The following is a 27,865-nucleotide window of genomic DNA, read 5'->3' as shown; positions in this document are numbered from 1 at the left end:
TACTGAAAAAAATCAGAGGTTAAATGCACATTACATTCTGAACTGAATCATACAATAAAGAAAATATTAAACAAGCAACATGATATTCAACAACATCCATTTTGTTACAGAACTAAAAGCTCTAATGGTTGTATTTCAACATTTATTCGATATATGCATCTTACATAATTGTATTACGTAATATTTATAAAACCATACCTTACATAACACATGTATATGACACAAATTGCAGTATGGAACATTTCATTGTGCAGATTTTATGTTTCCCCCCACACACGCGACCTGTGATCCCTCAAGACGATGTTAAACATGAAACAAGTCCTTTTTTATTGCAATACAGCTTTGCTGTTGGGTTCAATAAATCACCCAACTGTACACCATGCAAAATGTCCGCCCGTGGAAATGGTGAGCTCACCTGTGCACTCTCAGTGCGCCACTGGTGGAGACGTAAGGTACTGCGGCGCACTGGCGCACGGCCGCCGCGCGGGGGCGCTCAAACAAAGCGGCAGGAGCGGCGGCTGCAGGCCGAAACGCTGAGAGCAAATAGATCACAGGCCGCTCTTAGCAAGCACAGCCCCACGAACCTCCACCCACCGCCCGGATCGGGCCATGGCGGCGGAACCGTGTTCGCAAATTGAAGCCGGTGGGCAGCACTCGTTTTTCTGCGTCTTTGTCGCTGTGAAGACTTTAAGCACTGTTTTAGCATTAGCCTTCGAGGCTAAGCTAGGCTAGGCTAAAGCTAACGGCTGGTGTTGTTGTGTTTCTCTCTCTGCAGAACTTTATTACCTGATCGCCAGATTCCTGCAGTCTGGACCATGTCAGAAATCCGCTCAGGTGAGGCCGAAAGTGGCGTGTGAATGTCGGTGTGTAACGGTGAGTGTGTGTTACGGCGTGTGTAACTCTCTGTGTGTTTCTGCAGATGCTGCTGCAGGAGCTGCACGAATACGAGGTGAGTTTCGTGCCACTTCTCCAACTCAACCCCGTTATTTCTCTCTAATATCCCAACATCAGCATCTCTTCCTCATGCCAGCACGGCTGCGTGTCTAAATTCTGCGTGTAATGTGTTTTCCCCCCGCTGTGTGTGTGTGCAGATCATCCCGAAGCGCTGGAGCTGCGATGGAAAGCAGTTTAAGCGAAGCTTTGAAGACTGGGTGAGATTAAATAAACTCTGTCGCACACATACACGCACGTGAAATTCAGCACTAAACTCTCACAGGTGCTTGGGTTACTTATATTACACCGTATAAATTGAAAAAGCCCGGATTTGAGGGCGCGGTGCTGGCAATAAGAATATAGTCTGTAATATACACGGGGTTTTGTTTTAGTGTGGGAAAGTTTTGATTTTGAGAATTGAAATAAAAGTATTTGTTTTGAAATGAAAGGCTTTGTGCGTGCCGGCCGGAGGCGTTACGGCAGTGCAAATATATTGAGAGGGGATTGGTGGGTTGCTGTGTCACTTGAAGGCGGCAGCCAATCAAACACCAGTTGCTACTTGAGACTGGGAAGATGGGTGGAGAAGGCTCCTGATTGGCTAACACGAGGCGAACGCTTGTGTGTGGAGGGAAAAAGGGTGGTTTTTCAGGAATGAGTGTATTATAGATTACACTACCAGTCAAAAGTTTTTGAGCAGTAAGATTTTTAATGTTGGGTAGATTTTCCAATAAGATTTCCTTTACTGTCTGAATATTAATAATAATTGTCTAAAAGATTAAATAGCTGTGTTAATTTGATTCAAAGTACAGCAAAAACAGTAAAACTTTTTAAAATATATTTAGAATAACTGTTTTCTATTTGAATATATTTTAAAATGTACTTTATTCCTGTGATTTTAAAGCTGATTTTTTTTAGTGTCATTACCCCAGTCATGTAAGTCTTCAGAAATCATTCTGTTTTGATTTGCTGCTAAAAATGTTGAAAACAGCTGAGCATATTTTTTTGGATTTCTGAAATAGATTTATCTGAAATATAAATCTTTATCATTACTTTCCGATCAATTTCAAGCATCCTTGCTAAATGAAAATATTAATTTATATCTAAATAGCTAAATTCACGCTACCTTTAATACTAATGATATAAAGAACTCACATTTGTTGTTGTAGTGTTTTTTAATCATAATGTAAATAAGCTTTGCTGTGCCTCTTATCAGTTATTAAATACCTCTATGTGTGTATGTTTTAGGTCTTGTTAAATCAGCACATACCTGCAGATTATCTGTTGCGTGTGTGTGAGCAGATCGGCCCATTGATAGATAAGCACATTCCTCCCAGTGTTCCTGGAGTCCACAGTTTACTGGGCACCGGACGACAGTCACTACTACGGACAGCAAAAAGTGAGTGCACACTGTCACTATAAATACATACAGTAAGCAATGAACAATGAGAAACAACACAGGCCAGAAAATAGTGCACATGATCACACAAAAACTAGACCTTAAATTCGTTTTCTACCTCTAAGACATTTAAATAGTTGACAAACTGTTGTTTGCTCTCTCAGGTTCTTCTCATACAGTATGGAGTGGTTCTGCAGTAGTCGCCTTGCACAGGGGACGGCCCCCAGAACCACCTCTCCACTATGCCAAACCACCAAATATAGGTGAGTACTGTCCTTCAAAATGGGCGTATTGTGTTCTGAAACTGCTGTTTTTGAGCTGAGTTTTAGGAGTCACAATTGAAAATGTTGCTTCATGATAGTCAGCATAAAATGAAAATTTACCCATTTGTCACCAATTTGTTTATGTGTTTATTTATTTATTGACTGTGCAATATTCAATCAAAATGTCATCCTCTGGTGAAAATGACAGACTTCTCTTTGGTGATGTACAGTACAGACCAAAAGTTTGGACACACCTTCTTATTCAGATGTGTCCAAACTTTTGGTCTGTACTGTAGATATGAATTCAACTGAAAAAAACTTGTGAAAAAATATCTTTCAGGTGGTCAAATAGCAAATAGTGGAGCTCTGCAGCCACCTACTGGTAAAAGTTATTTGTAGTTTTTTTTACTTTTAAAACTGGATTTTCCTAAAGATGGGCAAAAATCTTACACTAAGCCATGTGAAATTATCCATGTTATCCCCATGAATTAAAGTTAGAAATGTGGGTCTTTTATAAAGTGAATTTGACATAAAAAAAAGCAGTTTTTGTATAAAAACCCATTAAAAAATATGTATTTATTAATTTATATATATTTAAAAAATATCACTAACCCACTGAAAACTGCACAAATGTAGAGTAACACCCTCACGTTGTTACCATAACTCATTAGACCTCCGTTTATCTTGGGAACACAAATTAAGATATTTTGATGCAAATGAACTGTGCTCTATGCATTTGTATCTTAAGGATGAGACCAATATGAGATTTAATGTCACTCTGTTAATTAGGCTCAATTAAACAAATGCAAGCTTTAAATTTGTATTATATTTAGTTTTTAGTTTTGTTTTTTTTATAGCGCTGCAGAGTATGAAGTCACATTATGATTATATAGAATTTGCAGAAGTTGCATGCACTAGTTTGTCTAGTGCAACTGTGCTGGATGTTAGCATCTTATTTAGTGACAGAATAATGTTCTTTAGTGTAGACCAACTTATATTAGTTATACTTGGTGGGAGTTGATTGTAATCTCTAAATTGTAAATCTCTCTGCTTAGTGTCAATCATGGGTGCTCGCCAAAAAACAGGAGTGGCTCGTTTTGGCCATGTTTTCCCGTCCTGTACCTATCAGCACATGAAGATGCATCGAAGGATTCTGGGCCATCTCTCATCAGTGTACTGTGTGGCATTTGACCGCACTGGACAGCGCATTTTCACGGTAAATACATCTGAACAGAATATTGCATCTGGGCTGGATTTAGTGATAATAGTGTGGTGTGTATTATTGTTGAAGTTGAAATCATTTCTCCAATCCAAGTTTAATAAGTGGTGATTATTATAAACCATGCATCGTTTGATTGCATCAAGAAAGTGTCATTGCTTAGTTTGCTGCTACATAGCAACCCAGGAATCACTGTTTTGTGTCTTGTAATATGGTTTGTGTGTGCTTGTAATCAAGGTTTATTCACACATGTTTCTGTCAGGGTTCTGATGACTGTCTGGTGAAGGTCTGGGCGACGGATGATGGCCGTCTCCTAGCCACTCTGCGCGGACACGCGGCAGAGATTTCAGACATGACAGTGAATTTCGAAAACACTCTCCTTGCTTCCGCCAGCTGCGACAAGATCATTCGCGTGTGGTGCCTGCGTACCTGTGCACCTGTGGCAGTGTTGCAGGGGCACACAGCCTCTATCACCTCTATACAGGTGTGTGAACACAAGTTTTCTTTATAAAGTCACTGTGAGAGTGAAGCATGGTACTATGTTCTTTTACATGTGAGCAGCTCAAGATCTGGTGATTTCAGTGTCTCAGATCGGCTTGGCTTGCAGTAAATGCTGCTCCACACAAGCTTCAGCTCTGCATCTGCTGTGAGTTTGGGTCACTTATAACGTGCATTTGGGAGCACAACATGCACCAACCATGTTCCCAAACTTGCTTATAAACCGGCTGTTGTTTTTTTCCTTCACTAAAGTTTTTAGTAAATGATTTAACATTTGGAAATGAAGAAATTAAAGAGTTAGTTTACATACAAAAAAAGACAAATTCTGTCATTAATTATTCACCCATATATCTTCGGAACACAAATTAAGGTATATTTGATGAAATCAGAGAGCTTTCTGACCCTGTATAGACAGCAATGTAATTACCACGTTCAAGGGCCAGAAAGGTAGTAAATACATCGTTAAAATAGACCCGTGTGACATCAGTGGTTCAACGTAAAATCACTTTTTACATATCAATCACTTTTTTTATTAGAAAAGGAGGTACTATTAATTCAAATGATTTTGTCTGTTTTAAGGGAATTTTTCTCTCTATCTCTGCAGTTTTCCCCATCAGCATTAGGTTCCTCTCGGCATTTGGCCACCACTGGAGCTGATGGCATGGTGTGTTTCTGGCAGTGGAACTCACTCAGTATGAAGTTTGAGTAAGTGACAGGTTTTTTAACTGACAGGTTTTGTCTCATGCCAGTAATTTACTTTTTTTTTTTTTTTTTTTAATACATAGTGTAAATTTGTAATGAGTTGTGTGTTTGTGTTTGCAGTGATCGGCCCGTGAAGTTTATGGAACGTTCTCGTCCTGGAGTTCAGATATCCTGTAGCTCCTTCAGCTCTGGTGTGTTTACACACACTCACACTCTTAACTCTCTGATCAGTTTTCAAACACTTTTCTCATGTTTTTTCATTATAGTCTCATGATCAGACCATAATTGTAATACTGTGTTCCTTTGATTCCAGGCGGATTGTTTCTTGCCACTGGAGGGACCGATCACATGATCAGAGTTTACTACCTCGGCACAGAGACACCTGTGAAGTTTTCTGACCTGGACTCCCACACGGTGAGACTGAGAAACATAGAAAAAAAAGCCAGTAGACAGACAAGAAGGCAAGAGAGATGCAGGGATAGAAAGGAAAATAATGGCGAGAAAAAGCAGAACTTATAAAGTAATGTAGACTGGAAAATTAGGAACTTGGTAAAAATTTAAGTTCGAAAGTCATGGCTGTATATTGTGCTGATTTAAAAAGTATATCTAATTTTAATGAAGTACAACAATGTTTTTGTTTTACAGGATAAAGTTGTAGCTATTCAGTTCTGCAATAACACTGACAGGTAAGTTGATTTTCAGCATTTACTATAGTGTTGGGCGATATCCTCTTATCGTCAGCATGTGAGATCGCCGAAACACGATACTATCCTGCTAATTTATTTAATTATCTATGTACAAAATTCCTTATTCGTTTTGTAAGGGTAGTATTGTTATTGGGCATGTAACTTAGTTGTGCGTGCACAGAGTGTTGACGGTGGTTCTGCCAGAGAGGTTCCAGTTTACTTTCAGTTTCATTCTCTGCTATCTTCAGTGAGTGGTAAATGTGCGTGCATGAATCTAAATGTGATAATGTTATCGCTGTATGTCTGATCATTGTCATCAGTTCATGTTGAAGTTCAGTTCATATAGAATGTGGAGAAGCGATGCCCATTTAATTCACATGCATATGTTTAGCGTTATTTTATTGCATTGAAATTCTAATTAACGCATATAGATGTTACTGAGGTGAATGTTTGTTTACTATATACAGTCGGATTCTGAAATATTGTATTTGTTTATTTCCGCCTAAATTAAATTTTACTACCTCTGTTATCCTAATGACTGCAATGCTGGATAATATAATGCTTACATTTCCTTAGATGTTCAAAAAGCAGCTACAGAAAACGAGCAAAGAACATTTACATTAACATTTTATATTGCGAGTTGCACTTTAAAAAACACTCCGGTTATAATCAGTTAATCTGTCTACACTGTATGATGAATTAATCTATTACTCCGATGCGGCCTGCAGCAAGTTTCTGAAGCATCCTAGAACCGAGTTTCCCAGCTGCATCGCTAAAGTTAGGCGCCTTTTTGATGGATAGTAATAATAATCGTCTTGCTATCGTCAAGGGCATCAGCAACAGGCGATATCTCTGACTATCATTGATACACGATACTATTGTCTATCGGCACAACCCTAATTTACTATGTTATGATTTCTTTTCTGTTTGTTCATTGGGATGTACATATTTTTTTTCTATTGCTGATTTGGTGTTTTTAAAGGGTTAGTTTACCCAAAAATTCTAATTAGGTTGATATACTCAACCTCAAGCCATCCTAGGTGTATATGACTTTCTTCTTTCAGACAAATCAGAGTTAAATTAAAGATTATCCTGGCTCCTCCAAGCATTATAATGGCAGTGGGTGGGTGTTTCTGTTCAACAGTGCAAAAAAAGTCCAATAAAGTGCATCCATCCATAATATAAAGTGCTTCACACGGCTCCAGGGGATGAATAAAAGCCTCCTGTAAATGCACTTTTGTAAGATAAATATCCACATTTAAAATGTAATAATTACTTTTCACTAGCTTGTGCTAACTATTATATGTATAAGCTGTTCCGGACGGATGACGTAGGACGTATGCATAGCGCATACGCTACTGATCACGTGAAAATCAACATTTGTTTCCAGGAAAAATTTCCTTACTTTAGCGAAGGAAAAACCAATCTCCTCTCGAATTGTACTGTTGAACACTGCCATTATAAAGCTTGGAAGAGCCAGGATATTTTTTTAATGTAACTCTGATTGGATGCGTCTGAAACAAGAAAGTCATATATGCCTAGGATGCCTTGAGGGTGAGTAAATCATGGGCTAATTTAAATTTTTGGGTGAACTAACCCTTTTAACTCTCTTTGTGTTTTGTCTACCTTTTTATCTCAAGTCTCAGGTTTGTAAGTGGTAGTCGGGATGGTACGGCTCGCATTTGGCATTACCAACAGCAGGAATGGAAGAGTACTGTCCTGGACATGACCACCAGATTACCAGGGTCAGTATGCGTACATATCTGTTAATTGTGGGACCAGGCAGGTTTCTCAAGAACACTTGTTCTTTTTATAAAAAAAAAAAAAAGAAAGAAAGAATTTTGGTCCTTTAATTATGGGTATTTTTTACATCTGTGTGGACATATGTATTGTGTTCACAGGAGTGCTGTGATATCAGGCGATGACAAATCGACCAAGTTGGTGGTGACCATGGTCGCGTGGGATCGTTGCGATCGTTCCATCATCACAGCCGTTTCGAACTGCCTCCTCAAAGTCTGGAACTCAGCAAATGGCCAATTACTACATGTGCTGTCGGTATGTGTGTGCGCTTGTGAGGCAGAATTCAGTCTGTTCCATTGAGTTCCTGTTTTGTAGTTCTAAGGAGGAGCTTCCTGTGATTTATTGACAATTATATATGTATGGAAATGTTCCTCTGTTCATAGGGTCATGATGACGAGGTGTTTGTTTTGGAAGCACACCCCTTTGACTCACGAATCTTGTTATCAGCCGGTCATGATGGTAACATCTACATCTGGGACCTCAGTAAAGGCCACAAGATTAGAAACTTCTTCAATATGGTGAGATGACATAATATATCTTCAGTTTCAAATAAAAAAAAATTCAGAAATTTTAAAAGTAGTTGACAGAAAAGATAAGAAACATATACACTTCTGTTTGTAAAGTTGTAAAGTTTGTGTTAACTAGGGGAAATAAATGAATACCTTTATTCAGCAAAGATGCCTTAAATTGATCAAAAGAATGTTGATGTTCTAAAAAAAGAAATCTTCTTAAAGATTAATGCTTTTTTTGAACATTCTTTAAATATCAAACTGAAGACTTTACATTTTAATTTATATTAAATTAGAAAATGGTTATTTTAAACTGTAATAATATTTTACAGTATTACAGTTTATACATTTCTGATCAAATAAGTGTAGCCTTGGTGAGCATGAGACCTCTTTAAAACACGATAAATAATTTTACCTACCTCAAATTATTGAATGATAGTGTGCACTACCAAATAATTGTTGAAAGAAATACTGCTCATCACGTAAATGTAATAATTTTCTCTCCGTGTTTTTTTTTTCTGTGTTAGATTGAAGGCCAGGGTCACGGTGCTGTGTTTGACTGTAAATTTTCAGTGGACGGGCAGCACTTTGCCTGCACAGACTCTCATGGTCATCTGCTCATCTTCGGATTTGGATGCAGTCAGCCTTATGAAAAGGTCTGTTTGTGTCTCAGATTTTTGGTATTCTGAGCCTTTTGTGCAGTTGATTGAAACCACTCACATTCCAGTGCTTCACTCTACTTTCAGATTCCAGACCAAATGTTCTTCCATACGGATTTCCGGCCACTGATCCGGGACTCCAATAACTTTGTTCTAGATGAGCAGACACAGCAGGCACCCCATCTTATGCCTCCGCCTTTTCTGGTAGACGTAGATGGGAACCCCCACCCACCACGCTACCAGCGTCTGGTGCCGGGCAGAGAAAACTGCAAAGAGGAGCAGCTTGTGCCACAGCTCGGCTACATGGCTAATGGTAAATTTATCAAGTTTACATGGCGAGTAACGAATGACACACCGCTTTACTGCATTATTAATATTCATTTTATAGCTGTAGTAATAGGAATTGTTACTATATAGATTGTTTGTTTTATTTATAATGATCATATAACTTTGCACAGTAAATTGTAGTCAAACTAATCTGTCATTTCTGTAGTATAAATTTTAAAAATATCCTGCTTTGTTCTATCAGTAGCTACTGTGATTGTTGTGGTAACAATTTCTGTAGTCTATACCAAAGAAATCTCATGCTTGATGCCAATGTCAATTCTAGAGCATTTTTGTTTTTTAGAGAATTTGTATATATGCATTTGTAATTGAAAATACAGTTGAAGTCAAACTTTACATACACCTTGCAGAATCTGTGATTGTTTTACCCAAATAAAAGGGATTAAATAAAATACATGTTACGTTTTATTTAGTACTGACCTGAGTAAGATATTTCACATAAAATACATTTACATATAGTCCACAAGAGAAAATAATAACTGAACTTATAAAAATGACCCTGTTCAAAAGTTTACATACACTTGTTTCTTAATACTGTGCTGTTACCTGAATGATCCACAGCTGTGTTTTTTGTTTAGTGATAGTTGTTCATGAGTTCCTTGTTTGTCCTGAATAGTTAAACTGCCCGCTGTTCTTCAGAAAAATCCTTCAGGTCCCACAAAATGTTTTTTTTTTGTTTGTTTTTTTTCCGGCATTTTTGTAAATTTGAACCCTTTCCTACAATTACTGTATAATTTTGAGATCCATCTTTTCACACTGAGGACAACTGAGGGACTCATATGCAGCTATTACAGAAGGTTCAAATGCTCACTGATGCTTCAGAAGGAACCACAATGCATTAAGAGCCTGGGGTACATTAAACTTATTTTGTCCTCTGGGAAAATTATATTTAGGCAAAATAAGAAAAATGTACACATCCTCATTCTGTTCAAAAGTTTACACCCCTGGCTCATAATGAATTGTTTGTTTTTTTTTCTTCTGGAGCATCAGTAAGTGTTTAAACATTCTGTAATAGTTGCATATGAGTCCCTCAGTTGTCCTCAGTGTGAAAAGATGGATCTCAAAATCATATAGTCATTATTGGAAAGGGTTCAAATACACAAAAATACTGGAAACCCAAAGAATTTGTGGGACCTAAGGGATATTGAAGAACAGCAGGCCATTTTACTGTTCAGGACAAACAAGGGATTTATGAACAACTGTCACTAAACAAAATAAAAAACACAGGTGTGGATCATTCAGGTAACAACACAGTATTAAGAATCTTTTGAACAGGCTTTTTTTTTTATAAATTCAACTTATTTTCTTGTGTAAACGTCTTTAATGTGAAACATCTTCGGGTCAATACTAAATAAAACATTGCATTTATTATGTATAATCACTCTTATTTTGATAAAATAATAAACATTTTGCAGGTTCTGCAAGGTGTATGCAAATGTTTGACTTCAACTGTAAATGATGACATGTAGTCTTCAACCCAGAATACTTTTATCCGTCCTGTGGTACTTTTCTTTTTGACTACCAACAGGACAAGAAATGTTACAGCTTGTCATCTGTCTGCCTGCTCAACAAGACAACCTCTGTGGCATAAATTTATTTCCTGTTGAATACCATGAATGTGATTAACCTCAGTAGTGTCCTGTATCTATCACATGGCTTATGTTAATCATATTAAATGAAAAGCTCTTTGTGCTTACAGTTATGTCATGTGTAGTCCTAGTTTTATTAGAGAATTAGTCTAGCTTTCAGTCTGACTTAGCTTGTTGAGAGAGTCTTTTAATGTTTTTAGGTGATGGTGAAGTGGTTGAGCAGGTGATTGGCCAGCAGACTGCAGAGGAGTCTCAGGAAGAAAGCCCATTGGATGACCTGATTAGGCAGCTCCAGCACCAGCAAGATGAGCAACACAACTCAGGAAATCCTACAGGTAAGAACAACCCACAGTTGACAGTCAAAATGTTTTATAGCATTTTCTTATGGTATAGTTATTACACATTTAAGGGGGCAAAATGCATACTGTATAATATATTATTTCTCTTTTTCATATTAAAATTATTTTGCATTTAAGACTGACATCTGTTGGCTTAAAGGTCACTTATATAAAAGGTGTTCGTTTAGAGGTTGTGACATTTAAAGCTGTTGATCTATAGGTGCTGAGGTGGCAGGTGGTCCTCTGTCACCCCCTAACGTCGGACTGCGACGTAGCGGACAAGTTGAGGGTGTACGGCAGATGCACAACAATGCCCCCCGCAGTCAGATGGCTACTGAGAGAGACCTGCTGGCATGGAGTCGCCGCGTGGTGGTTAACGAAGTCCAGTATGGCATATTCAGGTACAAATATGACAACTGAACAGCTTGCAAATCAAACAGAAGTAACAACTAGTAGGGCAACATTGCTACCAAAAAAAAAAAAATATATATATATATTTTTTATTTTTTTATTTTTTTTTTAATACCCTTAGTGAGACAATATTTCTGATTAATCTCAAATCTCATTCCACAATAATAGGTTGTAGTTATAACCTCTCTAAACTGTTTTTGCATGTTTAGAGTGATGGAAGACAGTAGGCGTGCTAAAGGAGAGGTGGAAAGGTCTTTGTACAACATTGTCAAGAAGAAAAAATCTGCACCCACAACAGGAGTGAGTTTCTGCCCATGTATCCAGACACATGAAGATAAAGTCAGTGCCAGACCACAGTATAAAACTTAACCTTGTTTTCTCCCTCTTTATCTGTAGAGTGAGCCGGCGGGAGAGAATGTTCGCACATTACGGAGGCCTCAGCGCAAAGCTCAGCAGAGGAGACACACTTATCAGACCCGCTCGACTCGAGAAAGGAGACGCAGCACAAGTGTGCCTTCGTACACCCATGATGAGGAAAGTGTTGCAGAGTCCGAGAGTGAAGTGGAGGTAAGAAGACTGTGTGTGTGTGTGTGTGTGTGTGTGTACCTGGTATTCATCACGTTGTGGGGACCAAATGTCCCCACAAGGATAGGAATACCAGTAGATTTTGACCTTGTGGGGACATTTCTCAGGTCCCCATGAGGAAACAGGCTTATAAATCATGCACGATGAGTTTTTTTGATGAAGTAAAAGTGTGCACAATCTCCTGTGAGGGCTAGGTTTAGGTGTAGGGTAGGTGTAGGGCAATAGAAAGTACGGTTTGTACAGTATAAAAACCATTACGCCTATGGAATGTCCCCATAAAACATGTAAACCCAACATGTGTGTGTGTGTGTGTGTGTACCTGGTATTCATCACGTTGTGGGGACCAAATGTCCCCACAAGGATAGGAATACCAGTAGATTTTGACCTTGTGGGGACATTTCTCAGGTCCTCATGAGGAAACAGGCTTATAAATCATGCACAATGAGTTTTTTTGAGGAAGTAAAAGTGTGCACAATCTCCTCTGAGGGCTAGGTTTAGGTGTAGGGCGATAGAAAGTACGGTTTGTACAGTATAAAAACCATTATGCCTATGGAATGTCCCCATAAAACATGTAAACCCAACGTGTGTGTGTGTGTGTGTGTGTGTGTGTGTGTGTGTGTGTGTGTGTGTGTGTGTGTGTGTGTGTGTGTGTGTGTGTGTGTGTGTGTGTGTGTGTGTGTGTGTGTGTGTGTGTGTGTCTGCCTCAACCATATATTTTTACTGGTGTTGAAATGTTTAATTAAATCATGATTCTGAACGTGTGCTCCCAGCAGGAGGAACAACAGAATGAGAACAGTGATGTGTCCTCTGATGGTGAAGCTCAGTGGGAGAATGACAGCAGTTCCAGGTTCAGTTTCCAATCACAATATTTCACAACATGAAATATCAATAATGCTGATAAAGCATTCTGATTTTGGTCTAGAACTTTAAAGTCCCCATGAAATCAAAATTAAAGTTCTTTCTTTTTTAGTTTGAATATGTTAGTTTTAAGATTATCTATAAGCTAATCTGCTCCAAAACAATGACAAAATTCACATTTAGAAGACATATGGATTCAAAACTTAGTCTCTCACTTCCGCCAGTGTGGATCAATAATTTTGATGACATCACCCTGCACTTCAGCTTCTAATCACACTTTCTGTCCAATCAAATGCTCTCTAGAATCTTAAGTGTCCCGCCCCCTACACTGTAATGCTGTAGCTGAAATCAGTCACTTGTTCATGGAGTTAGTATTTTCTGTATAGTTAATGCAGGGCTCGACATTAACGCTTGTCCGCTTGTCTGGGACAAGTAGATTTTGTGAATGGGCAAGTGAAGGAGAATTTTACTTGTCCGACCGGACAAGTAACCTGATTAAAACATCAATAACAAACACTAACTAGCGTAGCACCGAAACTTTGGTGAGAATGATTCTGATTGTATTACTTACAGTGTAAACGGTCACTGAAAACAGACAGTATCAAGTATCAAGCTCGTGCAGCCTATCTGACTCACGGAAAATTTAATAGGCGCAACAGCATACACAAAGAAACATACTGCGGTAGAAAAAAAAGATAAATATTGTATAACATATTTTATAGGTAAGCACCATTACGATTGCAAACGTGACACTGATTTTATACAACAGTAGTTCAATAAACTAGTTAATATTAACTGACTTACATTTTAGACACATCACTGACCGTTTTTGTTAATGAAATAGTTATAAGTATAGACACAGCAGAACAGTCGCAAATCTGAGAAATACACAGCTGTGTTTAAATACTGAATGATTTAGCATTTAATTTAATGAATCGGGTGAGTCAGTGAACGAACTGGTTGAATCCGTGACTCGCTCATTAAGACAGTGACTTACTGCCACCTATTGGTGGTTCGGTTTCATATTTAAAAGTATTGCATTTTTTTCAACATTTTAGATTTATATTTTTAAAAAAAGTACAACAGTAATCTTATAACATTATTTATGTATTTGCAATTTTACTGTGTTATTCTAATTGAATGTATTGATAAAATTTCAGAATTTAATGTAAATGATGATGCATTTAATAAGGTTCGGAAAATAAAGTTAAAAAGTGTCCTAGAAATCAATTTAAGGCAAATATCACAAATATTCTGATTAAAGTATGACCTTATAGAGCAGTGATGAGACTATTGCTTCAGAATAGGTTAATTTATCGCAAAAAAAGGGCTCTTTTTTGCCTCGGACAAGTAAAATTTTTTACTCGGACAAGTAAATGTCTGATTTACTTGTCCGAAGGACAAGCACATGTCAAAGCTTAATGTCAAGCCCTGTAATGGCACTTAGTGCACTATATAGGGAATAGGGAATGATTAGTGTAAATATGCTTTTCATTAAGGCAAAATGGTTTTGCGTTGTGTGATGTGAACCGCCACAGTGCACAAACTGTTTGCTTCGGTCCAGAGACACAATAGCAACTTATGCGTGAGTCACAAAAGAGAACAATTTGAAGTCTACATGGCATGTCATATTTTATAGCGATATGGATGAGAATAGGAGGAGAAACGGTTTGACAAACAATGTCATTCACCTTGTCATTCACCAACACAGTTTTCGTACTACATATCCTTAGAATCATTATGACTGCTGTTTTGCTTTAGTAACCGTTTTATACTAAATCTAAGGTGGAAATCCGTTAAACTGTGGCTGACATAAGCTGTCAAATGCGACTTTACTGAGCTCAAAGGCTTTGGCCCAAGCTGTGATATAAAAAAAACGCTACTGGCTGTTTTTAAAAAGGGGCGGGGCTCCTCAATATGTCCCACCCTGTCTTTTTGTTTCAGTTGAAATTACATGAACACGTTGATTTTAAATGAAGCTTTAATTCTTTTGCAGCTTTTAGTCTTGACTCCATATAGAGATAGAATACTCCATATTAGAGATTCATTTATAGATAATGGGCATTTATTATTAAAAAAAGTTCTTGGCATATTTAATACAACTTTAAAGTATAAAACTCAGCAAATCTCAAAATGAGTAGTAAAATTACTAAATAAAAATACTATTGTACTATTGTAAAAAAAAAATTTGTGTATCCATATTGAATTGATCATTTTTATTTGTTTTTAGTAGTCTTACAGAATGAGTTAGACTTTCAGCTGTATCTTAAAATTAAGAATTTTCAGTTTATTTGCTTTCCTGTTTTAATATGTTTAGTGACTCTTCTAGCGAGTATTCTGATTGGACGGCGGATGCTGGAATCAACCTCCAGCCTCCCAAGCGAACAACTAGAAGGCCGGCCCGTGTTGCCGCAAGCAGTAGCTCTGAGGACGAGGAGGGGACAGGGCAGGGAGAAGGAGAGGCTGAGAGAACAAGAAAACGGGCTGAAAAGAAAAAGAAACCTAAACAGACTAAACCGCGGGTGAGCATCCATCATATATACATTCATCCATCCATCCATCCATATTTTCTCTTTTATGCTAATGTGTGTGTGTCTTTAGTCTGTGCCTGCTGGAGATTTAGATGAATGGTTGCCCCCATCTTGGATCATGGAGACAATTCCGAGACGATCACCTTTTGTACCTCAAATGGGAGATGAGGTGAGTCCCTTCTTTAAATGTAGACATGTGCATTAAATGACCAAAAATAAGTACAAGGATTTGTATCATCATAGTCATTTCTCTTTGTAGTTGATATACTTCCGTCAGGGTCATCAAGCATATGTCCGAGCCGTGTGTCGTGCCAAAGCCTACAGCATCAACCCTCAGAAACAGCCCTGGAACCGCCTGAACCTCAGAGTAAGGGGGCTCATTTCCTGTCTTATCACCATTCCACACTTGTTTTTCGGCATAAATTAGTCTGAATCACTGTGGTTGACCCATTCTGCATCAACAAATGGGAGCATGAAAGTATGTTGACTGTGTTCTCTTAGGATCAGGAGTCTGTTAAGGTAGTGGGTATTAAATATGAAGTCGGGCCACCCACTCTGTGCTGCCTCAAACTGGCCCTCCTTGACCCCACCTCAGGGAAAATGACCAACGAATCCTTCAGCTTGAAGTATGTACACTTACACTCATAAAAACACACACAAGCACATTTAGTCAGATTTTTATTTATTTACTTACTATTATATATATATATATATATATATATATAGCATAATTAGGATGAATACTAAATACTTATGAATGCATATACGTTTTTAATCATGAATATGAGTTTGTTAATGATATCTATCTCTGTGTCTCCCTTTAGGTATCATGATATGCCTGATGTCATTGACTTTCTGGTGCTACAACAGTTTTATAATGAGGCCAAAGAGCGTAACTGGCAGCCTGGTGTGTTTTTGCTTTAAATTGTGGTATATGCTAGAGTCACTGATGACTTTGACCAAACCTCTACTTAAGTTTGTTTGTGCTATGACTATAAATGATGTTGAGAAAGTGTGTTTGCCAAGCGATTGAGCTTACAGTTGTGTTTGAGCATCATTTCTTGATGGATAATGCAGTGGGTGCATTTATGATTATCATAAATTAGCATATAAGTAGAGAATAACAGCTGTGGATGTCTTTATTTAGGTCAGCATTTCAGGAGCATCATTGATGATGCTTGGTGGTTTGGTTCGGTGGAGTGTCAGGAGCCGTTTCAATCCGAATATCCAGACAGCCTCTTTCAGTGCTACATTGTCAGGTACATAGATTTGATCACTGCTTTACCACAGTGCAGAGTTAATCCTTTGGCTGATTATTGGCATAAATCTTATTTTTAATCATCGGTGTATGTTGTGTTGCAGGTGGGATAATGGAGAAAGAGAGAAGATGAGTCCGTGGGATATAGAGCCCATATCTGAAGAAGGTACTGACACCTAAAATCTGACACTAAATCAGCCAGTCACATTCTGGTATATCTAATAGTGTGATTGATCATCTACAGCTCCACTTCCAGAGGAGCATGGAGGCAGTGTCCCGGTCACAGAAGACGAGCTTCAGTCCCTGCTGTACACCCCTCAGGAGGGAGAGTGGGGGATGCATACACGAGATGCCGAGTGCGAGAGAGTCATCACAGCCATAGATGAGCTGCTAACACTCGGTATGACACATGCACACAAATAGGGCTGTCACTATTATTTTGGTAATCGAGTGGTTAGTTGATTATTCTGCCAATTAATCAAGTAATTGGATAATATAATAATTTTTCTTGTGTTAATAAAAATACACCTACGTGAACAATAACTCTTAAAATGACTTAAAATACATATATACATATGTCAGCGGTTCTCGATTCCAGTCCTCACAGCCCCCCCCGCTCTGCACATTTTGTGTGTTTCACGTATTGCTTCAGACGTTTGTTCTTATCTAGTCTCGCGTAGCCAGACCTTCAGACTGATGGCTGAAGGTCTGGAATTCATGGCAGCTTTCATTGGCCAAGGCCCGCCCATAAGACCGTTTGATCGACATGTCAAACAACCAATCACAGTTCGTTTCGTTCAGCATCACGTTTCTGTGTGTGGAAACGCCCCCACAACAACAGACTGGCATGCAACAAGTCAGTCATTGAAATAACCAGCATTGAAAGATAACAAAGAAGAGGGAGAACAAGCAGTAAGTCATTAATTTGTTCGCGAACGTCGCAAATGTGTATAAGGACAATGGCGTCTACATAAGCATATTTTAGCAAAACGCCGAGTAAATCAGTCTGTGCTTTGTTTCCCGGCGAACCGAAAATAAACGCGACACTCGCGTCTCCCAGAAATCCGGTCAAATTAAACCAATCAGATGACGACTTCGACATTCCTGAAGTGTTTCCAGTTAAGCGTACCATATGCATCAGACTAGTGATGGGAAGTTAGGATCTTTGGGTCTCTTTTGGATCTTTGAGTCTCGTTCAGCAAAATGAACAAATCTTTTTTCGAGCCATTTCGTTCATTTTACCAAAATATAATTAAAAAGCTACGTGTTACTTTCATAACACATGTACTGCTTGTACAAACGTTGATTACACTACAAACAAGACAAAACTATAATACTATTAGGAAAAAGAAAAGGTTAATTCATTGTTAACCTGGGTCTTCAGTCTATGATTAGCTCCCTCACCTCTATCTGTCTGGGTTTGAGTCATTAGTTCATCACGTAACAGCCCCATACGCTTTACCTATGCTGCCTGAGCCAGAAAGAGAATTGATTAGTTCATTTCTCGAGTCTTCGGGTTTGAGTCGTTCGTTCATCACGTGACAGCGTCATATGCTTTACCTATGCTGCCTGAGCCGGAAACAGAATTGATTAGTTCATCTGAATCAGGTGTGTTAACTAAGAGAGACATGCTAAATATGCAGAGCGGGGGGCGCGAAGACTGGATTTGAGAACCACTGACATATGTAATGAGGCAATAATAATTTGTTCAAATAGAGTATCAAAAGCAAGTAAACAATGGTTATATTGAACAAAACTGTTCAAATATATAATGTGTTAAACAATAGAGCTAATGTACATTACACATCATAACAAATGACTGCAAAGGGTTTTTACACTTTACTGCACAATCTTATCCTTGTTTAATATTGACCAAACAAAATTTTATTCACAACAGAAATGTTACAGCCACTGTAATTTCTTGAATATGTGGACATCAAAACGTGTTTGATGTTGGTGTTTGATTTTGAAATCGCGTTGAACAGTTAGCATATTGAGAAAGATATTGGTGTATTCTCCTGTATGCGTAGGTTTATAAATTATTTACTTTATAAATCTGATAAAATGGTGCACATTGCATTTCCAGATGAACTTTGTAATGTACGCAAAAATGCAACAATATGCAGAGATGGATTTTGAGATGCTCCACACATGTAAATGATAACAGTTTGTGTGGAGCAGCATTTACTGTACTATTAGACAAACGTTCGTGACCTACACGCATGTAAATAATGGAAGCACATATATACCTGCATCGCATATATTTATTTAATTGAACTGTAGCATTTGTGAATTCACAATAGCCTTATGCTTTATTACTTTATGATTTTGAAATGGTTTTAATATAGCATGCAGCCCTGGAAAATAGTCTAATAATGTGTTTCATGAATTCTCATCCATGGAATGTGCCACATTTTGTCGGTTACTCGACAGTGACAAAATACAATCTAGGATGTTTTTTTTAAATCATGACAGCCTACACACAAATCACCTAAAACTATTTGTTTCTATTACTTCTAAGTGTGAATTACTGATTCGAGTTTCAAGATACCAGTACAATGAAATTTCATGACTCGTAAACCAAATTTATTACCACAGCAAAACTAGTTGACTGCTGAAAGCCTTTCTTAAAGATGTTAAATAATTATTAATGAATTTAAGTATAAACATATTTTATTAGTTGAGAAGTTTTCCTCAGGTAATTATGTAAGCAGACAAAAGTCAGTAATAAAGAAATAATTTGCAAGCAATGAATTGAACAAATGAGGTGAATTATGCTTCACAATTGCATACAATTTAGAAAATTAAAAACAAAAGTAAGTATAAAATAAAGCTTTTGAAATGAAGGCATAACCTTCACTGTTTTGCATTTATTTCATAAAAAATATTCAGAATAATATTGTGAAACATTACAATTAAAAAGAACTTTTGTTTCCTATTGCAATATGTTTTAAAATGTAATTTGTTCCTGGAATGGTAGGAAAAAGCTGAATTTTCACGTCACATGGTTCTTTAGAAATTATTCAAATATACTGTTTTTGTGGTCAAGAAACAATTCTTCTTATTATTATAATTATTGATAACGTGTAAAAAAGTTGTTTTGTTTTTGTGAAAACCCAATACATCAGGATTCTCTGTTGAAAAAACCCTTATGTCCATCCAATGCCTTAAGCACTTTGTTCATCTTCTGAACACAAATTAAGATATTTTTGATGAAATCCGGGAGCTTTCTAACCATGTATAGACAGCAATGGTACTACCACGTTCAAGGCCCAGAAAGGTAGTAAGGACATAAAATAGTCCATGTTACATCAGTGGTTCAACTGTAATGTTATGATCTATGAATATTTTTTTGCACAAAGAAAACACAAATAACGACTTTATTCAACAATTTCTTTTCTTCCGAGATGGTTATCGACGTGTGTTGCAGGGTCAGAAAGCTCTTAGATTTAATTTTTAAAATCTTAATTTGTGTTCCGAAGATGAACAAGGTCTTAAGGGTTCGAAACGACATGAGGGTGAGTAATTAATTACAGATTTTTAATTTCTATTGCTTTAATTCTAATGCTTCAGTGATTTGATACTGATTTATCCTTGCTATGGACATGTGCATTGTTTAGCTATGACCATCTTCATAATAAAGCATGTCCCTTGCTAAATCTTACTGTTCTGTGGTTTACAGATGTGGCCAAGGCATTCTCCTCCCCTGTAGATTTGAGGCAATATCCACTGTATTGCACTGCTGTGGCCTATCTCACTGACCTCAGCACCATCAGAACAAGATTAGTGCACCGTTTCTACAGGTACACACAGTCCTTTAGCCCACAGGCCACAGTATCATCAGACGAAAATGACTTCTCAGTTCCTCTAGGTTTTCACGAATACAAGTGTTGGAGTTCTCTAATGTGTCTTTGTGTGTGTAGACGGATCTCAGCACTAATGTGGGAGGTGCGTTACATTGAACACAATGCTCAAACGTTTAATGAACCACAGAGCCCCATCGTCAAGGCAGCCAAAACAGTCAGCAGCGTCCTGCTGCGTTTCATCAGGTCAGAGAAAATGCATTCACTTACACATTCATATCAGTCACAATTCCTCTGGTTCACCTGCTGGGCTCAGTGACCACACTGAGCATATTCATTATTAATGTGCGTGTGTATCTGCAGGGATCAGACTTGTACTGATATCTTGGATCTGTACAATACGATGAAGAGCGAATTCAGCAGTGAAGAAGAGGAAGAGGTGAGCCTGGGAGTCTATGTGTGTGAATTATGTCAGGGGTGTGTGTGTATTTGTACAGAGCAGTGTAGTTTACTGACCCAGGACCACTGTGACAAAGCTTTGGGCCTGGCTGCAGCCTGTATACATTTTAGCATTAAGCCATGGATGTCTAGACTTGTTCCTGGAGGGCCACTTTCCTGCAGATTTTAGGTCCAACCTTAATTAAAACTTCCTGAATTAGCTAGTATTCAGACTCACTAGAAACTTCCAGCTGGTTGGCCCTTCTGGTGCAAGATTGGACACCCCTGTAAATGTAGATGAACTCTTCATTGCCTCTGTTTGCTTTGTAGGAGACTGTGGATGTGGATTCAGACACTCCTGGCACCTCCACTGGTCAGAGGGTAAGACACTTCAACTTCATTACATATTATGAAAGTGTTACGGTACCAGGTGTGTTTTCCCTAAACTCTCCCACCATTTTCAGAGGTCCAATCCTGTGCCTCAGAAGCGTGGCGTGGTCCTGGATATAAACGCATGGAACGGACAGTGCAAAGAGCTTCTGAGGAGAATGATTGCAAGCTCAGATTCAGAGCCTTTCCGCCAGCCTGTCGACCTCTTCGCCTACCCGGTACCTGGTTCTTCCCTCTATGTTCTGTCTTCACAATTTCCATCATTTTATATTCTCTCCCTTTAACATTGTTTGTCAGTTCCTGTTTCCCATGTTGGAAATCATTCTAATTTCTCTTTCTGTCTCTGTATCAGGATTATCGAGATATTATAGACACTCCTATGGATTTAGGCACAGTCTCTGAGACCCTGACGGGTGCGAACTACGAGAATCCCATGGAGTTTGCCAAAGATGTGCGGCTTATCTTCAGTAATTCAAAGGCTTACACGCCCAACAAGAAGTCTAGAGTAAGATCAGAACCCATTTTTTAGCTTTCCAACGAACACGCTTAGCACTTTGATAGAACGACATTACAATGAATTTATTACTAAGGTGTATGCGTTTTCAAGCTTTTTGAAGGAAGTGAATACTTTTATTCAGCAAGGAAACGCATTAAATTGATCAAAAGTGACAAGGACTTGAACACCAAATCATTAGCATGATTTCTGAATAGGGATGTAATGATATAAAAATGATACGATAATAACAATATAAAGTCCCAATATATTATTGCGATATTTACAACAACAAAAAAAAGACAAATGAAGACTTGGAAAAAAATTACATTTTGTACATTTTAAAGTTCAATTATTCTATCCAATGCACTTTGAGAACCATATTTTTATTTGTGGTATACTGCCTAGGTCTAAATTACATTTTGTGCAAAGCATAATGGCACAAAACACAACTTTAAAGACCTTTTATGTTAGAATAAGACGTTTAAATATATTTAAAAAGCCACACTTTTTGTCTGGAAGACCTATCGTTTCATATCATGTGACCACGATAATATCAAGACAGTTTTGATATCGCGATATCACGATATATACCGTTACATCCCTATTTCTGAAGGATCATGTGACGCTGAAGATTCCAGTAATGGCTGCTGAAAATGAAGCTTTGCCATCACAGAAATATATTACATTTTAAAATATATTAGGATAGAGAAATTCACTTTCAGTTTTAACAATATCACACGTTATTACTGTTTTTTTTTAATCAAATAAATGCAGCCTTGATGAGCATGAGAGACAATATAACTTTTAAAAGATCTACTACTACTACTACTACACTATTACTAACCCCAAACTTTTGTTTTGAACAGTAAAATATATAGTTGATATAATATGTATGTTTATTTCCCTAATCTTGCTGTGCTGTTAACTGAACTTTTCATATAGTAACTATGTTAGTTATTAATATGGATTTGCAGTCTTCCTTGGACTGAATTTTTTTTTTTTTTTTTTGTCTGCCATTATGCAGCTATATTAAAATTATTAAAATAGTCAGTAGAGTAGTTTTAGGCCTTACTGCTGATCCATAGTATGACTCTTATATTGTTTGTTGTTTAGATCTACAGTATGACTCTGAGTCTGTCGGCGTTCTTTGAGAATCAGATCATTCCCATAATCTCAGACTACAAATCTGCAGTTCAAAATCAGCGTAGGAGTCAACAGAGACTCAAGAGATTACAGAGCTCCTATCCCAGCAGGTAAAAATCATGCCACTGCCAAATCATTGTATAAAGTGTACTTGCATTTTTCACTTCTTTTTAACTTTTAAACCTGTGTTTCTGCAGCCCCAAAGGAAAACAGAAATCAGGAAAGAAATCTTCCCAGGCAAAGGCCCGCTCACGGAAATCCTCTCAAGGTACCTGGTTGATTTGGTTCTTTCCAATTTGGGGTTGTCTGAAATTAACCATATAGAATAGAATTGGAAATTATATTAATAATGGTGAATTTATTTTATAAGCATTCTCAATAAAGTATTCACTTCTTTCACTAGATTTGAATGTTGCACAAGAGGATGAAGACAGTCAGCCATCCTCTTCATCCTCATCCTCTTCCTCCTCGTCTTCCTTGTCCTATTCATCAGAACAGGCAGGAGCCAACAGAGTTACACGCAGCCGCGTTACACCAAGTAAATCCTCAGGTACATGCTTGTACACAAAAAACAAACATACAGTGAGGGGAAAAAAATGATTTGATCCCCTGCTGATTTTGTACATTTGCCTACTGCCAAAGAAATGATCAGTCTATAATTTTAATGGTAGGTTTATTTTAACAGTGAGAGACAGAATAACAACAACAACAAAAATTCTGAAAAACGCATTTCAAAAAAGTTCTAAATTGATTAGCATTGAACTGAAATAAGTGTATGATCCCTTATCAATCAGCAAGAATTCTGGCTCCTAGGTGCCTTTTATACAGGTAATCAACTGAGATTAGGAGCACTCTCCTAAAGGGAGTGTATAAAAGACACCTGTTCACAGAAGCAATCAATCAATCAGATTCAAAACTCTCCACCATCAAGACCAAAGAGCTGTGCAAATGTCAGGGACAAGATTGTAGACCTACACAAGGCTGGAATGGGCTACAAGACCATCACAACAGTTAGTGCGATTATTTGCAAACCTCAATCTCTTTCGGTCTGGGGCTCCATGCAAGATCTCACCTTGTAGAGTTTCAGTGATCATGAGAACGGTGAGGAATCTGCCCAGAACTACACTGGAGGATCTTGTCAATGATCTCAAGGCAGCTGGGACCATAGTCACCAAGAAAACAATTGGTAACACACTACGCCATGAAGGAATGAAATCAAGAAAACACCTGCTCAAGAAAGCACATGTACAAGCCCATCTGAAGTTTTCCAATGAATATCTGAATGATTCAGAGGAGAACTGGGTGAAATTGTTGTGGTCAGATGAGACCCAAATCGAGCTCTTTGGCATCAACTCAACTCGCTGTGTTTGGAGGAGGAGAAATGCTGCCTATGACCCCAAGAACACCATCCCCGCCGTCAGATATGGAGGTGGAAATATTATGGTTTGGGGGTGTTTTTCTCCTAAGGGGACAACTGCACCGCATCAAAGGGACGATGGACAGGGCCATGTACCATCAAATCTTGGGTAAGATCCTCCTTCCCTCAGCCTTGGCCATGGATCGTGGATGGGTATTCCAGCATGACAATGACCAAAACACACAGCCAAGGCAACAAAGGAGGGGCTCAAAAAGAAGCATATTAAGGTCCTGGAGTGGCCTAGCCAGTCTCCAGACCTTTATCCGATAGAAAATCTGTGGAGGGAGCTTAAGGTTTGAGTTGCCAAACAACAGCCTCAAAACCTTAATCACTTGGAGAGGATCTACAAAGAGTATTGGGAAAGAATCCGTCATGAGATGTGTGCAAACCTGGTGGCCAACTACAAGAAACATGACCTCTGTGATTGCCAACAAGGGTTTTGCCACTTACTTGTTTTTAACTTATTTAAAATGCGTTTTTAGGGATTTTTTTGTTATTACTACCATTTAAAATTATAGACTGATCATTTCTTTGTCAGTGGGCAAACATACAAAATCAGCAGGGGATCAAATAATTTTTTTCCTCACTGTTTACCTTTTTAAATTTTCTTTTTAAAAGTGTGGGGTCAGATTTAATTTTTCAAAGAAATTAATACTTTTATTCAGCAAGGACTTTTACATGGATTGTTTTAAATAAAAGTTGTTGTTTTTTAAGTAAGAAAAAAAATACCACAGTTTACACAAAAAAAAAATGTTATGAAGCTACAAGAATACTTTTTGTGTGCAAAGAAAACAAAAATAACAACTTTATTCAACAATTTCTTCTCTTCTGCATTCACGAGAGTACCACAACGCATGCGTGTGCTGCTGACACAGGAGCTAGCATTCTGACGTAGAAACCAGATGCGCTGGATACTTTGCTCTCAAAAAGTATTCTCGTAGTGTCATAAAATTAGTTGAACCACTTATGTCACATGGACTATTTTAATGATGTCCTTACTACCAGTCTGGGTCTTGAACGTGCCGGTTGCGTTGTTGTCTATGCAGGGTCAGAAATGACTAATTAAGTTGTAAAAGCTTGACCACAGACATTTAAATGTTAGCATATACTGCAAAGAATTAGTTTTACCTCCAATTTGACTAAAATTGTAACTTCTGTGCATCAATTATAGGTGGCAATAGCATACTATCAAACGGAGGTCGAAGTTCACGTCGAAGAGCGGCCACGTTAACTGAAGAGGGAGAGGTCTCTGAATGTGAGAGTACCAGCTCATCCTCATCCTCAACATCAGCATCGTCGTCCTCTTCCAGAACCTCATCTTCTTCATCCGAGAGTGACGACAGCGGAGCTGAGGTGGGCGAAGCTGAGGTGGGCGGCTTTGCCGACGGCGGTGATCACGACTACAGCAAAGCCCCGCAACAAAAACAGAAAGACAAAGCGCCAGAGCCCTCCGTCGATAACACGAAGCGAAAGCGGAAAGAAGAAACTCAAACAACATCACCTGTGAAACGAGCTCGCCGATCAAATGAAAGAGACGAAGAAGAGGAGGAGCCTGAGGAAGAAGAAGAAGAACCAGAGGAAGAGGAGGAACCCGAGGAGGAAGAGGAGGAGCTTGATGAGGAAGAGGAGGAGTCGGAAGAGGAAGACGATGGCGTTTCGTCATCAACAAAAACTGGAAGGTCAAATCAAAGGACTGCAAAGTCGGGGCGAGTTAACACTCGGAACCAGGGTCGAAGGACTGTTTTGTACAACGATGACTCTGAAGATGAGGGGCCGACGACGGACCCGCTGAATCTAGGAATGTCCCGTTCTGGAAGGGTCCGTCGCATGACAGAGCGTGCACGGGTCAGCCATCTTATGGGCTGGACACATTGACATTTTATGATCTTTACACAGACTCACTACAGCTATACTGCAGGGATTTTGTTTTTAGTACTGTCTTTTTGTGACTTGTTTTTATTTTATACTGTTGTTGTCTCCGAAACTTGATGTTCATGACTCTTCCTGGACTGTGGTGCTCTCTCTCTCGTCTCGCCATCAACTAATCAGCCACCTCTGCCTTATTCTGGTCCAGAGCGGTAAAGAGTCAACTTTCCTTTCCAACTTCCCTCCCTCTCTTCCTCCTCCTGTTTGACTTTGATTCCCATCTTGGTTCTTTTGGTTTCTGGTTTCTTTCACTCCAAGAAATTCTTCTGTCAGAAAGATGGTGCTGCTCTCTTCCTCCATCTTGCATTCTGTCCGTACCCTTTTTTACAAAGAGGGTCATTTAGAACACTTACGTTTACGGTGTAATTCAGCTGACTTGACTTTAGTATTAAATCAGGTTCTGCGTTTACCTCTGTTCAGTAATCGAATCAATTTTGGTGCAGGCGCGACCTCTGAGATGCATTAACTACTTCCAGATCGAGCGAACATTAATCCTCATCCATTTGAGCACAGACACGAGGAGGATTGTGGGAAATGTAGGAGAAAATGCACTTCTCCCTTCTCTTGTTCAAATACACAAAAACACTTCAGACTGTTTTTACAGAATATATTTATATTTTTCCACTCTTGTATGATACACTTATATGACTCATTCTTATCTTGCAGTAAGGAGAACATTAGTATTGATAATGTTTGCACATTTTATGTCAAGTATATGTGGCAGCTGATTGGTGGATGTAAGGTGATGTCTGAATCCTGGACTCTGACTGGTTCAGATGTGATGTAAATTGAAGCTGGTGCCCTCAAGCTATCTGATGAGCAACAGACTGTTTAGGGTTTTTTTCTTTTGCGATGTTGTTTGCTCTATGCTATTAGCATGAAAGACTGAAAAGGCTGTTGTGTTTTGAACAAGGAAGGCAACAAGAAACCCTCTCTGAAAATCATCTAATGTGATCATGTAATCAATGGTAGTGTGTTTCACTGTTGTATTTCAGGATGGTGAAGATAAAGCATTATAAAGTTGAATCTAGATTGAGTTTGGATTGTGGTGTCAAAGGGTGTGTACAAAAATAGTTTTTTTTTTTTTTATTAAAAAAAAAAAACATTGGTACATTTCTCTTTTGACCTTCTTATCTTCTTCTGTTTATCCCTCCCTCACTTTTGTTTTTCTCTCTGTTGCACTACTGTGGAAAGCACCCTCTCCATCCAATCCCTAAACTGCTTTTCCTCGCCTGTTTGAAAGATGTTTCCCAGCCAATCAGGATACAGCATTAAACTTCTCAGGCTTAGTGCTGTTCATTTCATTCAGAAAGGAGTTGAGCAGATGAGTTTATTTTGTCTTTTCATTTCCTTTCCTCATGGCCCTTTTTTTTGTATCAGGGATCTGTTGTCATGTTGTGACAAAGCCTCAATCTGTTCAGTGACAATAATAATGAAGATGGTCATGATGTTAGATGTCATAAACTTTGTTCTTTTTTCTACACATTTTGGATTGTTTTGTTTTATAATAAAGGTGTAAAACTCTGGTTAGGCTCTTTCTGATCCGTACCAGTCACCAGTAGATAAAATTGTGATGTTATATGGAACATTATACAGAATTGGTTCAAAGTCAGAGTTTTTTCAACCAATTTTGTATGTTTGCTAGACATACATTTCTAGTAATAGTGAAGTT

The 27,865-nt window shown here is 38.3% G+C and overlaps 1 protein-coding gene across 2 annotated transcripts; it reads left to right on the top strand.

Annotated features, from left to right (window-relative positions):
- The first annotated feature begins 83 nt into the window (after positions 1-83).
- Positions 84-27,719, top strand: brwd3 (bromodomain and WD repeat domain containing 3). Of its 2 annotated transcripts, none has more exons than XM_073840381.1 (40): positions 84-643; positions 776-834; positions 920-949; positions 1,092-1,151; positions 2,179-2,329; positions 2,494-2,592; positions 3,648-3,808; positions 4,074-4,295; positions 4,914-5,014; positions 5,132-5,202; positions 5,325-5,425; positions 5,657-5,697; positions 7,338-7,442; positions 7,599-7,752; positions 7,881-8,015; positions 8,534-8,662; positions 8,753-8,978; positions 10,800-10,934; positions 11,158-11,338; positions 11,558-11,648; positions 11,745-11,915; positions 12,704-12,780; positions 15,121-15,313; positions 15,393-15,491; positions 15,582-15,689; positions 15,824-15,948; positions 16,147-16,229; positions 16,470-16,581; positions 16,685-16,746; positions 16,825-16,980; positions 20,263-20,383; positions 20,504-20,629; positions 20,747-20,822; positions 21,152-21,202; positions 21,286-21,429; positions 21,564-21,716; positions 22,821-22,960; positions 23,048-23,118; positions 23,254-23,400; positions 25,439-27,719. In XM_073840381.1, exons 1-40 carry the CDS (start codon positions 610-612, stop codon positions 26,140-26,142), a joined length of 5,205 nt encoding a protein of 1,734 aa, XP_073696482.1. In that variant the 5' UTR covers positions 84-609; the 3' UTR covers positions 26,143-27,719. The 2 variants fall into 2 exon arrangements, with proteins under 2 accessions (XP_073696482.1, XP_073696481.1); XM_073840380.1 differs by having other exon boundaries at positions 15,109-15,313.
- Positions 27,720-27,865: the final 146 nt, after the last annotated feature.

The sequence above is a fragment of the Garra rufa genome, chromosome 5 (assembly GCF_049309525.1).
Source record: "Garra rufa chromosome 5, GarRuf1.0, whole genome shotgun sequence".
Lineage (NCBI taxonomy): Eukaryota > Metazoa > Chordata > Actinopteri > Cypriniformes > Cyprinidae > Garra > Garra rufa.
The sequence above is the reverse complement of the archived record's forward strand: the minus strand, read 5'-3'. Positions and strand labels throughout refer to the sequence as shown.